This window comes from Kogia breviceps, chromosome 7 (genome assembly GCF_026419965.1).
Source record: "Kogia breviceps isolate mKogBre1 chromosome 7, mKogBre1 haplotype 1, whole genome shotgun sequence".
Lineage (NCBI taxonomy): Eukaryota > Metazoa > Chordata > Mammalia > Artiodactyla > Physeteridae > Kogia > Kogia breviceps.
Window position 1 is genome coordinate 65,579,785 of NC_081316.1, and position 12,532 is coordinate 65,592,316.

At 43.0% G+C, this 12,532-nt stretch overlaps 1 protein-coding gene across 28 annotated transcripts in view; it reads left to right on the forward strand.

Annotated features, from left to right (window-relative positions):
- Positions 1–12,532, forward strand: part of XRRA1 (X-ray radiation resistance associated 1) — a 101,387-nt gene that overhangs the window by 1,205 nt on the left and 87,650 nt on the right. For 13 of the 28 annotated variants that reach the window (XM_067038500.1, XM_067038503.1, XM_067038516.1 and 10 more), the window contains exon 2: positions 1,542–1,597. Coding sequence is in view for 8 of the 28 variants with exons in the window: in XM_059070796.2 (XP_058926779.1) it covers positions 4,209–4,302; positions 9,240–9,421 (276 nt within the window). In the remaining 20 variants the exon portion in view is untranslated. Of the gene's footprint in view, positions 1–1,541; positions 1,598–4,204; positions 4,324–6,466; positions 6,515–9,239; positions 9,422–12,532 lie in introns of those variants that run through there. The other 15 variants (XM_059070796.2, XM_067038494.1, XM_067038492.1 and 12 more) reach the window with 7 other exon arrangements.

A 12,532-nucleotide genomic window follows, 5' to 3' on the forward strand; every position in this document is an offset into this window, starting at 1 on the left:
CCCACCCCCTTGGTGGCGCTGTGTGCCGGGGTCATGGGCAGTTCCCTGCTTTTGCTCCTAACACCTCAGAAGTGGCAGTTGGCTTTTGGCCTTTTTGTGTCTTACTGTTCATAATTTGCCCCACCTGTGCATGCATGCAGTTACTTTTAGTCCCTTCGAGTTTCTTTGTATTTTGTTGTTCAAGGAGATGTTTGTCCAGGTGCAAACACTCTAGTAAAGGGTCACAGGTCTCAGCCTATCTCACCTTTGCCGCCCTGCCTTTACAGTTTTAGGATGTAATAATATTCCAGATTTTTATTAATTCTTTTTTATTACATAAATATTTATTGAGCACCAACATTGCTTGGAACTGTACTAAGGGATACTAGGGGGTCAGAAAAAACCTGTTCCCTACTTTCATGGAACTCCTACTCTAATGACTTAGAGTTATCACATAACAGGACTTAATACACTATGATCTACTACACTGCATCATTTTTTTTTTAACTCCCCATGAATTCCTCATAGAAGTGTCCAAATGATTGAACAAACAGTACTTGCTATGGAGTGGTCACTGTTCTTGGCACTGGGTACATACCCCTGAATAACAGGCAAAACACCCGTCTTGATAAAGCTAACACTCACATGACCATAATTATTACTAAAAACTATTAGATGCAGTTTCTTCACCTCAGTGAAGCAGTCCAGTCAGATGCCCCTGTAGCTTTTTATCTTTTTATAACTTATGTTTCAAGACCCAGCTCTAATGTCACCTGCTCTGTGAAACCTTCCCTGATCCTTCTTCCTTCTTTGCAGACAGAATGAAGAACTCCATAGTATTGTGTTCATGGTTCCATTTAGTTCAGTAAGCACTCAGTTGAGCCTCTTCAATGGACCAGACCCTGTTTGAGGCGCTGGGGATAAAGATATAGGTAGGACCCAGGCCTGGCCTTAGAGAGGCTCACTGAGGTTAGGGTGTGAGGAGTGGGGAACAGACAGGTAAGCAGGCCATTATAATACAGTGTGGCACGGTGCCTTCTTTAAGAGGTGGATTGAGGTGGTAACACAGATGTGGGTAATCCTGAGGAGGGGGATATACAGGAAAGTTTTCTGTATGCGTCAGGCAAAGAAGAGGGGCAGAAGTGTGATAGACCGAAGGAATGGAAAAAGCAAATGTATGCAGATGAGAAGCATTATTCTGTGTGTGTGTGTGTGTGTGTCTTAGCTTTCAACTTTGTCTTTGCTGGTTTTATCATGCATAAGTTTATTTTGTGTAAATGGTCATATAAATGATCCTTTCCTTTCTAATTTGTGATTTGCACTTCCTATTAAGCACTCTAGCCCCACCCCATTGTCATAAAATTATTCTCTTGTTCCACCCTCCTGTCTATGTCTCCGTCTCTATTTCTTTTCTGTTTCTGGGATCTTTAGTCCTGTGGTATTTTTCTAGGCCCCAGGTGAGACACATTTTGGAGCAAAGGATCACAGTAGGATATAATTAATGAGAAAGTTCAAGAGCTCTAAATGGCAAACTAAGAAGGAGTGCAATATCTATTTTACAGGTGAAGAAACAAAAAAAAAAGGAAGTCAAGAGGTCTTTCCCAAGATCAAAGATCAAGTAAGTACTATGCAGATCAGAACCAAGGTCCCCATATTCTTTAAGTTACTGGAGTTTTCTCCAGCAGTCATCTTCTCTAACATTTTCCAGGCAGCTATTTACTCATTCATTCATTCACCCATCTAGCAGATAGGTGTGATTGGTCACAGGAGGGATTTCCTGAAAGACAGATTGACTGGATGACTGTCTCCCCCATCCAACCATCCATCCATCCCTTCATCTTCCCAACACATTTTTAATGTGTTCTAGGCTCTATGCTAGGCTCTGGGATTATATAGGTCACTAGGTATTATAGGCCCCATAGCAGGTGGGAAGTTGGTAAGGAGAGAAAAAAATTATAATAAAATGATAAGTGTTATACTAGGAGAAGTATGGAATATCATGGAAGCACATAGAAAGGGCCCCCAACCTTTTTCAGGGTGTTCAGGGATCAGGAAATTCACAGTGCCCTGTGTTGAACCAAAGGAGATGTCAAGATCACGCATTCATTCCACAGGTACTTATGGAATCTATTATGTGCCAGGTGTTAGGTACTGGGAGTGAAGAGATGAATACCATAGATGCTGTCCTTCTCCTGGAGGTGCTCAAAGTCTAGTTAGGGAGATTAGAAATATGTATAAAAACCCTTGGGCCCTAGTGCCATTGTACCCTTCATTTGGCTCACATATGTTTATTGGGTGTTTCCTGTGAGCTTTCCAAGAGTGGAAGAGAGACAGTGAATTGGACATGTTTCCAGACTTGGAGGTTCAGAGGCCATTGAAACAGCCCCCTCATGATTGTTAGTAATCTTATGAGGTAGAAAGGGGTCTGGCCATGAAAGGCTTACAGAAGAAAAACTCCAGAGTTTAGCTAAAACAGCAATTATGTCCCTCTGGTAGGTTCAGTGAGGACTTTATGGAAGGGATGGCATCTGGACTGGGTCTAGAAAGAAGCTTGTTTTTTCTATTATCTCATTTAATTCTCACAACAATTCTCTGAGACACAGGTTTTAATCCTCATTTTATATGTGAGAAATCTGAGGCACAAAGAGGTAAAGTGATTTGCAGAAGGTCAGTTAGCTTAGTAGTAGAAACTAGTCTTAAATTTAAGTCTCTTGTCTCTAAAATTGTTGCTGCCTCCTACTGCACCCCTCTACTTTTCATATTTGTCACTTCCGGGAAACATTTTCTCAGGACACCTGATCCCAGCTCTCCACTCTGCTCCTTCTTTGTACTGAATCTCTTCCCAGACCCTCCATCTCAGGGTTCCACATTCTTGCCAGGGTCTCCCTTCCCCTGGCCAGGTTCCCAAACTTCTGCAACCCCAAATTGTCTGAAGCTACCCCAAAGCAGATTAGGGAATGACTGGATCCTTTTAAGGAAAAATCTCAATCTCTAAGAGCTTAAGGTTCAAAAAATTTAGATCTTTGATAAGAGATTATTTTCCTAAAGGAAGTGGCATTTGAGCTGAATCTTAAAGCATGAGATCAGCCAGATGAACAAGGTGGGAAGAGCTATTTTAGGCCAAAGGAACGCTAAGAACAAAGGCATGGAAGACCAAATATGTTTGGGGGAGTAGAAAATGATTCTGTGAGCCTCTTGGGTGGAGTGACTGGAGCTGGAAAGTTAGGACATAGGTCTCAAGGGGCCTTCAAGACCAGGCTCAAGCTTGCTCAGTGGGAATCCAGTCAGAAGACTGTTGCAGTGTTCTAGGTGGGAGATGATGAAAGATTTAATGAAAGCAGTGAGTGTACTTCTGAGCTGGAATTTTTGTGACTCCTGACCAATGGAATCCCATTTCACCAGGCATTATATTTGTCAGACCTCTCTTTCTAAAGCACAGCTTGGGTTATGGCTCTCCCCAACTTAGATATCATCCACGTCTCTCCATTACATACAATATGGAGCCTGGGTTCCTAGCCTGGCACTGAAGGCCTTCAGAAGCAGGCACCATCATTCCCATTCAGCCTTATTGTCCAAGACTCCCAAACACACCTCCTTCCCCTTCCTGGGTCAGGTTCTTTCTTTACTGTGCCAGATGTACCCACCACCGTGCCCTTAATCCTGTGGCCCTTTCTCTATTAAGCTTATCCCCCTCTCTATCAGAAACCTCAGTTCATCTTTCAAACCCCATTTATCCAGTTCACATCTCATTATTTGCACATCGTCTTGCCTAAAGTATGAGAGCCCTCTTCCCTGAACTCAAAACAAAGAACATAGCTAGTGAACACTTAATATGTACCAGGCACTACCTTTCCAGGTTGATCTTCTCTTTTGTCTATTAAGGTAGACCTTTTACAGGCGAGGAAACTGAGGCTTAGACGGGTAGAGAATTTTCCCAGTCAACGAGTCAGGCAAGAGACAAGATTCAAACCAGATCTGTCTGAGCCCAAAAGTGATGCTTTTTCTAGTGTTTCACTGAGCTACGGTTGATATGAACTGAAAAACCCGGGGCCTATCTCCCTTGTTATCTAAAGGGCTGGCCCATTTCTGAAGCAGGACAGTGGGCCTCTAGGGCCTCGGAGCTAGGGTGTGTGTTAGGGGTGGTCCTGGTGAGCTCACAGACTGTGTTGGGGTGAGAGAGCAGCCCTGTCCCTTCTCACTCCTTACTTTCTTGCTTGGCTCTCAGGGACATGGCCGCCTCAGGAATCTACAAACTGGATGATGGGAAGCCTTATCTGAGCAACTGCTTTCCAGCCAAAAATCTGCTTCGGGTGCCAGAGGAAGGTCAGGTGACTTCTAGGATCAGTAGGTTTGCCTCACACCCAGCTTCTGCTTCAGAATGTCCCTGACACCCATTTCTTCCTCTTCAACCCCTTCCCTGCTATTCCCTGCCCCTACACAATCCCTTCCCTTCCAATCCATCTGCCCCCAGCAGTCTCAGGGAGCCTTATTGTTTTTAAAATTTTATTTATTTATTAGAATTCTTTTATTTTTATACAGTTTTTGCAGGTTACTTTCCATTTACAGATATTGGCTATATTCTCCATGTTGTACAATACATCCTTGAGCCTAACTTATACCCAGCAGTTGGTACCTCCCACTCTGTCACACCTATATTGCCCCTTCACCATCCCCCCACCCACTGGTCACCACTAGTTTGTTCTCTGTATCTGTGGGTCTGCTTCTTTTATGTTATATTCACTAGTTTGTTGTATTTTTAAATTCCACATAGAAGCAATATCATGCAGTACTTATCTTTCTCTGTCTGAGTTATTTCACTTAGCATAATGCCCTCCAAGCCCATCCATGTTGTTGCAAATGGCAAATTTTCATTCTTTTTTTATGGCTGAGTAGTATTCCATTGTATATATGTACCACATCTTCTTTATCCATTCCTCTGTTGATGGACACTTAGCTTGTTTCCATGTCTTGGCTATTGTAAATAATGCTGCTATGAACATTGGGGTGCATGTATGTTTTCGAATTAGTGACTTTGTTTTTCTCGGATATATACCCAGGAGTGGAATTGCTGGATCATATGGTAGTTCTGTTTTTAGTTTTTTGAGGAACCTCCACAGTGTTTTCCACAGTGGCTGCACCAATTTACATTCCCACCTACAGTGCACAAGGGTTCTCAGGGAACCTTTTAAAGTGCACATCTAACCATAGTGTTCCCTTCTGTTTAGTGACTTCTCACTGCTGTTTCCTTTACCTTCTGCTCTAACCCACCTTATCCTTTTTTTTACAACCCCTTTCCTTGATTTATGCCCTGTTCCATAGTGTTTATAATATTTTCACAAAGCTTTTTGTTTGTTTGTTTGTTTTGTTTTGTTTTTTTGTGGTATGCGGGTCTCTCACTGTTGCGCCCTCTCCCGTTGCGGAGCACGGGCTCCGGACGTGCAGGCTCAGCGGCCATGGCTCACGGGCCCAGCCGCTCCGCGGCATGTGGGATCCTCTTGGACCGGGGCACAAACCCATGTCCCCTGCATCAGCAGGCGGACTCTCAACCATTGCGCTGCCAGGGAAGCCCTTCACATAGCTTTTTAACATTCGCCCAGAACGTTCCAGCCCTCAAGCCAGTTATCCGAACTCCTCCCATCCCGCAAGGCCCAGCCCTTCTCCCACTTCTTCTAGTAAGCTGTGTCCAGCTACTCCATCCCTCAGTGCCCATCCTCTCTTGTCAGCTGTCTTCCTTTCTGTGTTTCTTACTTGATGCATAATTATAGTCTGCCCAGCTCCTAAATAAAATGGCTAAACTTGACTCTGCTAAGTAGTTTTTCAAACATTTATGTAGTTAAAGACTCCCCTGGGGCAGGGACTCCTACTTATGCTGAGCAGAGTCCTGCTGATGGAACACTGCCGAGAAGTGTGGGTTCACTGGATTGGATTTGCTGCTTTGAACGGGTAGAGCGAAGGAGAAGTACCCCTAGCTTACCCTAGATGAAATGATGTTCTGGTCATTCTGTACATGGAATAGTAGAAGAACCTTCTCCTTCAGCCTGTGCTTCCCACTTCTCTTGAGTGATTTCATTTTTCACACAGAGACCTTCTTTGGCCACCTATCTGTTGAAAACCCTCCCATGAAGCTCTCAGTATGCACTCATGATTTCACATACACACCCCCTCACACACACACAGATGGACAGATAGAGAAATAAATATAGCCGTATGTATCTGCATGTGTTGGTATATGTACATGTATTTCCTGGCCCACTGAGGGCAATGACACCTCAGTTGCAAAGAGCATGCCTGCCGCCTAGATGTTGATTTCTAAATACCATTCTCCAGTAAATAAATCCAAGGCTCCTCAGACAAAAACCTGTTTCTAGGGCTGAGGCAAGAAGAATACATATTGAGCCTGGAACATTGTGTGGTGCCAGAAAATAAAGCAGTGCTCAGAAAAATGATGGGGGCAATTTGAAAGGACATAGGTGCCAAACTGAAGGAGCGCCCAATGGCCAAAGCTGGAACAATATGAGCAGCAAAATAAATAAAGGTAGAATTGGGTTGTAATCCATAGAATAAGTAAATAGTCATGATCCCATGCTGATATAATTAAATTAAGAATACATAAATAAGTGGGGGAGGAGGAAGAGTCCTTCCTTACAATAGAATTACAGTTAATAAATATAGAAGGAATGAAGGAAATAGAAAATTACTTTTTGGGGGGAAAATCACTTTTTGGGGGGAAAATCACTATTAAAACATCACAATAATAACTTTTACAGGCAAGAAACTTCTATGAATACTGTTATCAGTCAGGGTTCTTCAGAGAAATAGAATCAATAAGATGTGTGTATGTACGTCCGTGTGTGTGTGTGTGTATCTCCTACAAGTTTTGTTTTCATATACATCTATGTGTATACATGTATGGACCAACACACATATATAAATTATATATTTTTAAGGAATTGGTTTATGAAATGTGGAGGCTGGCAAATCTGAAATCTATAGGACAGGCAAGCTGAAAACTCAGGGAAGAGCTGATGCTGCAGTCTTAAGGCAAAATTTCTTATTTCTTTGGGAAGCCTGTATTTGCTTTTAAGGTCTTTCAAGTGAGTAGGTGAGACCCACACATTATCAAGGATAGTCTCCTTAAAGTCAACTGGTTGTGGATGTTAGCCACATCACCAGTAATAAGACATATTGACATCATGTATGCCCTGACATTTTGTGCTGAGGAGGGCACAACATCACTTCTTGCCAAACTGCAAGGCCTTAGTCTAATTATGGGAAAACATCAAACAAACTCAAATTGAGGGACATTTGATAAAGCAGTTGAATAGTACTCTTCAAAAGTGTCAAGATCACACAAGAAAAATAGAGACTACAGAACTGTCACAGTTTGGGGGAAACTAAGGAGACATGACAACTAAATGAAATGTGAGATCTTGGATTGGATCCTGGAACAGAAAGAGAACATTAGTGAGAAAACTGACAAAAATCACAGAAAGGCTGTAGATTCATTACTAATATTATGCCAGTGTTAATTTCTTGGTTTTAACCATTGTATTATGATTATATAAGATGTTAACATTAGGGAACCTGGGTGAAAGCTGTATAGGAACTCTGTATTATTTTTACAGCTTTTCTGGAAGTCTGAAATTATCTCAAAATGAAAATTTACAGGGGAAAAAAACCTTCCCATGAATACTCTTCCTGCTAAAAACCTACCCCATTAAAACCCAAACTCCTTATTCTGGTCCTCAAGACCTTTGAGATCTGACTCTGATGACCTCTCCAGCCTCATCTCTTTTCCCTCAGGTCTATCTCCCCACACACACCAGGCCTTCCTTCCTGGTTCTGTTGGCAGTTTTGGCACCAACTCAGGCTGGAGGCTGTAGGATTTGGGGCTATTGGGATAGGACAAAGGTCCATGGCCCAGATGGGGGCAGCCCTGGGAAATGAGTGCCTGGACTGTCAGGCCCATGATGGGAATAGGAACTGGCTCACGTCAGACGTAGGATGGGAGCTGCATCCAAGACAAGACACAGGATTAGCAGCAGTGGTCAGGTAAGCGAAGGCGAGCCCTTGAGGCAGGGGTAGCAGGCTATGCAGGCAGAGAGCCAGTGGTCAGGGGCACCAAGCTGGTTCCCACAGCTCTGTGCTGTTCTTTTGTGCAGTCCCAATCTTTGGTTTTTCCATCTCCACCTAGTCAACTTTCAACATACAAGATCTAGCTCATGCCCTAGGCTGGTAGCTCCCCGCTCTGGGCTTCACAGCACCCTTTACATTTTTGAGCTCCTTCGAATCCTCCATTGTATTCTTCTCCATAGCCCCAACTCCTTGCGCAAAGTAGGTGCTCAGAAAAGGTCTGAATGGATGATTGTGGGTGAGAGCTGTGGCTCAGGGTAAGTTCAGCAACACTCACAGTGTGGTAAGCTCTATGCAGGCCTTGGGAATACTGAGATGAGTGAATCAAAGTCTGTGCTCTCATGGAGCTTCCACTCTAGAGGGCAAGACAGACAATAAACAAGCGAACAAATACAATAATTACAGATTACAATGAATAAACAAGTGATGAAGGAGAGAACAGATTCCAGAATGTTCTTATGATTTTTATTAGGTGGGCTTACTAGTAAACCTCATATTCTTCTTTTTACTTAACATACATTTTCTAGTTCGTTCTACAGTGAGCATGTATTATTGGGTCTTTTAAAAATGCCACCTGTCCTCTCACTTTCTTATCCTGAGCTCCTAATGCAACTTTTGCCGTTTAATGATAGAATCCTGGGTGAGTTCTGGGAAGATGTAGCCCATTGAGTTGGCGTCACACAATGGGCTTTACCTTTACCCAAGAGATGACAAATGGGGCAATAACTATCTGGCCCAGGAAAAAATGATCAGCTCTGCTGAGGAGAGTCAGGGAAGGCTTCACAGAAAAGGAAATACTTTATCTACAATCTTGAAGGAACAATTAGAGTTTGGAGGCAAAAATGTGGAGGAAGGAATTGGGCAAGTCATTCTACACTTTGAATCTTAGCCTTTTTTTCTGTAAAATGGGGGCAGTAGCATGTCTTCACTGAGTTTGGGTTTGGGGCCAATTAAATAAGACAGGTATATAGACGCTCCCCCTCCCCAGCTGCAGCACGGTATCTTGTGCATATTAGGTAATGAGGAGTTAATTTTTGTTTTAGTATTAAAGATAAACATTCTGTAATTGCACGAGTTGTGGCTTTAGAGGAGTTTGCTCCTTGTCACTGTTCTGATCTTCTCAACAGGCCGAGGACACTGGTTAGTGGCTCGGAAATGTAGCCTCAAGAAGAAGCCCAGGGGTGTGGTTGAAGCACGAGCTGAAGGTCAGGAAAGCCAGAAGGTTTTTTTTGAGGTTGGAGGAAAGAAAGGGTCTCGACGGGAAAACCAAGTGGACACTCCAGGACACGTGCTGGACCAGGCTTTTCTGGTGAGAGTAAATGCATCCTGAAAGGCTGGCAGCACCATCTGACGACTGTCTTGGTGGGGGGCAAGGACTTGCCCTACCTCCCTCTGGTACAGTTACCCCCAATCCACCCCAAACTATTAGAGTGATCTTGGCAAATTGAGTATAGCCAGGATGATGAAGGGACCCAGAACTTTCTTTATATGTAAAGCTTTCTTAACATCCACCTTATGAGTTAGGTATTATCATCCCTATTATGTTGTTGCCATTGTGCAGATGAGAAAACTGAGGGCCCAAGAAGTAATTTGCCTTGGCCAAGGTCCCTCAGCTAGTAATTAGGACTCTGGTTTACCCAGGATTAGAACTACTCAGAATTAGAACTCTGGTCTACCGACTGCAAAGGCTGTGCCTTTATATTTTATCAGGTAAAAAGTCTGAATTGAGCCAGAGAGGCAAAGCAGTAGGTCAGGGAGAACAGTAAATTGAAAAATCGTATTCTAGCACCTAGTAGAATATAAAGATTCCTGCTCTGCTCTGGGGAGATCTCTCTAAGAGCAGGGAGATTGGGGAGGCCCCACATGCCATAACCTTTGTCCTTTGGGTTTAATATCTGGCTGAAAGCCAGGGATGCCGACTAGATATACCCAGTGTCTGTGGCAGGCTTTACAAAGGGCACTGGGGTGGCTGTGTTGGAGACCAGCCAGGTAATTTCACATCTGCTCTGTGCAGTGCTTCAGTGGCTTTGCAAAGAAAGACACATTTTGTGAACCAATATTCATGTGCTGTCCAGTGCTCATAGGTCCCTAAGAAGAGCTCCCTGGCAGCCTACTTTGTACCCAGGCTTTGCTATGGTTCCCAAGAGATAGGTTTCTGCACAGATCAGATGCTGAAAGAGAGCTTCAAGGAGGCAGCTGGTTACATCTCCGCTCAAGGTGGATAGTATAAGCTTTTTGCAGAGTCCTGTGGAATTTCTTTGATTATTAGGTCTACTTCTCACTGGGAATGAGGAAGACTGAAGCAACAGTGCTGAGGAGGGGCAGAAACACTTCCCATAGGACTCTTCTTTTGCCCTTTGTTTTCAACATGTACATCCCCCATTAATTGAGATAGCTTGTTACCCATGTTGCCACTTCGGATAGCAGAAGCATCAGCGATGTTTTTCAGAGTAATGGGTTACCTACCCGCCTATTGGATATGAATGTTTCACTGGCACTTCATATTAACCTACTACACCAGTCCCCTTACTCCAAGTCCCTGAAACACCTCTTTTCTAGTGTTTAATATATGGTCTTAATGATGGTCTCAATACTACCTACCCAGTCACCAAGCAAGTAACTTGGGGTTATCCTTGACACGTGCCTCTCCCTCACCACCCTCATCCCTACCATTACCAAGCCCTGGTACTTTCATTAGTTGTCAAATCTGTATTCTTCTCTTCATCTGCCCTGCTACCACCCTAATCTGGGCTACCATCATCTTTTATTGGACTAATTCAGTAACTTCCAAACTATTATAGTTTGAACCAACTATCATGCTTTTGTTTCACATAAAAAGAAGCCAGAGGCATTGTTATTCTAGGGTAGGTTAATTCATTGGTTTAATGACTTCTTCCAAGTCCCAGGTTCCTCCATCTCTCTGCTCTTATATCCTTGGCACATTAGCTTGTCCTCTTGGGCTGATTGCCTTCATGATCCTGAGATGGCTGCTGAACTCTGGTCATCACATTTAAAGGATAACATCCAGAGGTAGAAAAGGGATTGTCACTGTCTTATATCGAGTTTTAAAGGTAGGAACTTCCCGGAACTGGCCTCCCACCCCCAGCAGCCAGCGTCTCCTTAGCCAAACCTGTATCACAAATCCCAACAGTCAATGGTTAGGGAAACATGACCACCATGACTGGATTAGACAAAGTCAAGACTTAGCCTGTGGAGCTGGAGTTGAAGGATATATCCACTCAGAGAAATGTGAACGATATTGGGGTTCTTTAACAAGGAAGAAGTAGAGAAGTGGCTCTAGAGAAGCCAGTTACCAATGTCTAGTACAGTGGTCTCTCACCACCCTTTCCTGTCTTCTCATCCTTTCTGCGTGTGTCAGACATAACAATTTTTATAAAATTTCTATTAACCCCCTGCCAAAAAACCTCTGACAGATTTCCATTGACTATAGGATAAAATCCACGCTCCTTTACAGAGCCAACATGGACACAAATGATCTAATGACTGCCTCCCTAGCCTTACTTTGTTTTTCATCCTCTCAAAAGCACCTTGCTTTTACCTGCCTTGATAATTTTCACGACCCCTGCTACCCACTTTCATGGGACCAACTCCTACTTAGCACTTAGGTATCAGCTGAAATATTACTTCCTCAAGTGAGTATTTCCTCACTTCCACACTGAGGTTAGGACCTCCTGTTACTGTCTCCCATAGCATCTTGAGTTTCTCCTTTAAAATATTTATCACATTTATAAATACTTTTTTGCCCCTTGGCTTCCATGCAGTTTTAAGCTTTCAGAAGGCATGGAACATTTCTGCTTCTTATTCATTGTCTTTTAAATTCCTAGTTCCATGCCTAAACATAAAAGGTACCATAACTAAATGATTAACTGAAAAAAAGAATGGGGTTTGATTAAACAGAAATAGAAACTCCAAAGCTAAGATTTTCTTCTGACTTTTTAATTGTGAAGGGCAACATATGGTAGTCCTAAGAGCATAGTGTTTAGTGATTACAGATTTGGATTCAAATCATAGATCTATCACTTACTGGCTGTGGGACCTTAGGGAAGTCACTTTATCTCTTTTCGCCTTGCTTTTCTCAGTTATGAAGAGACATAATCATACTTATGTCAAAGAGTTCAGTTAGGATTAGCAGAAAGTTTGGTGATATATTTAGCACAAAACATGGCCCAAAGTAGTGCTTAGTAAATATTTGGTGAATAAATGAATGAATGAACAAGCACACAAATTATGACAAATGTATGAGATTAGTAAAGCACCCGTAATATTGATTTTTTTAAGAGCCAAGTAGAGGAAGTGGGGCCCAGAAAAGACAAAGAAGGAACAAAGGCAGGAATCCTCCTAAGAACCACGTGTTCCATCCCCACCTTACAAATGGGAAACAGAGGTGGGAGAGCTGAGG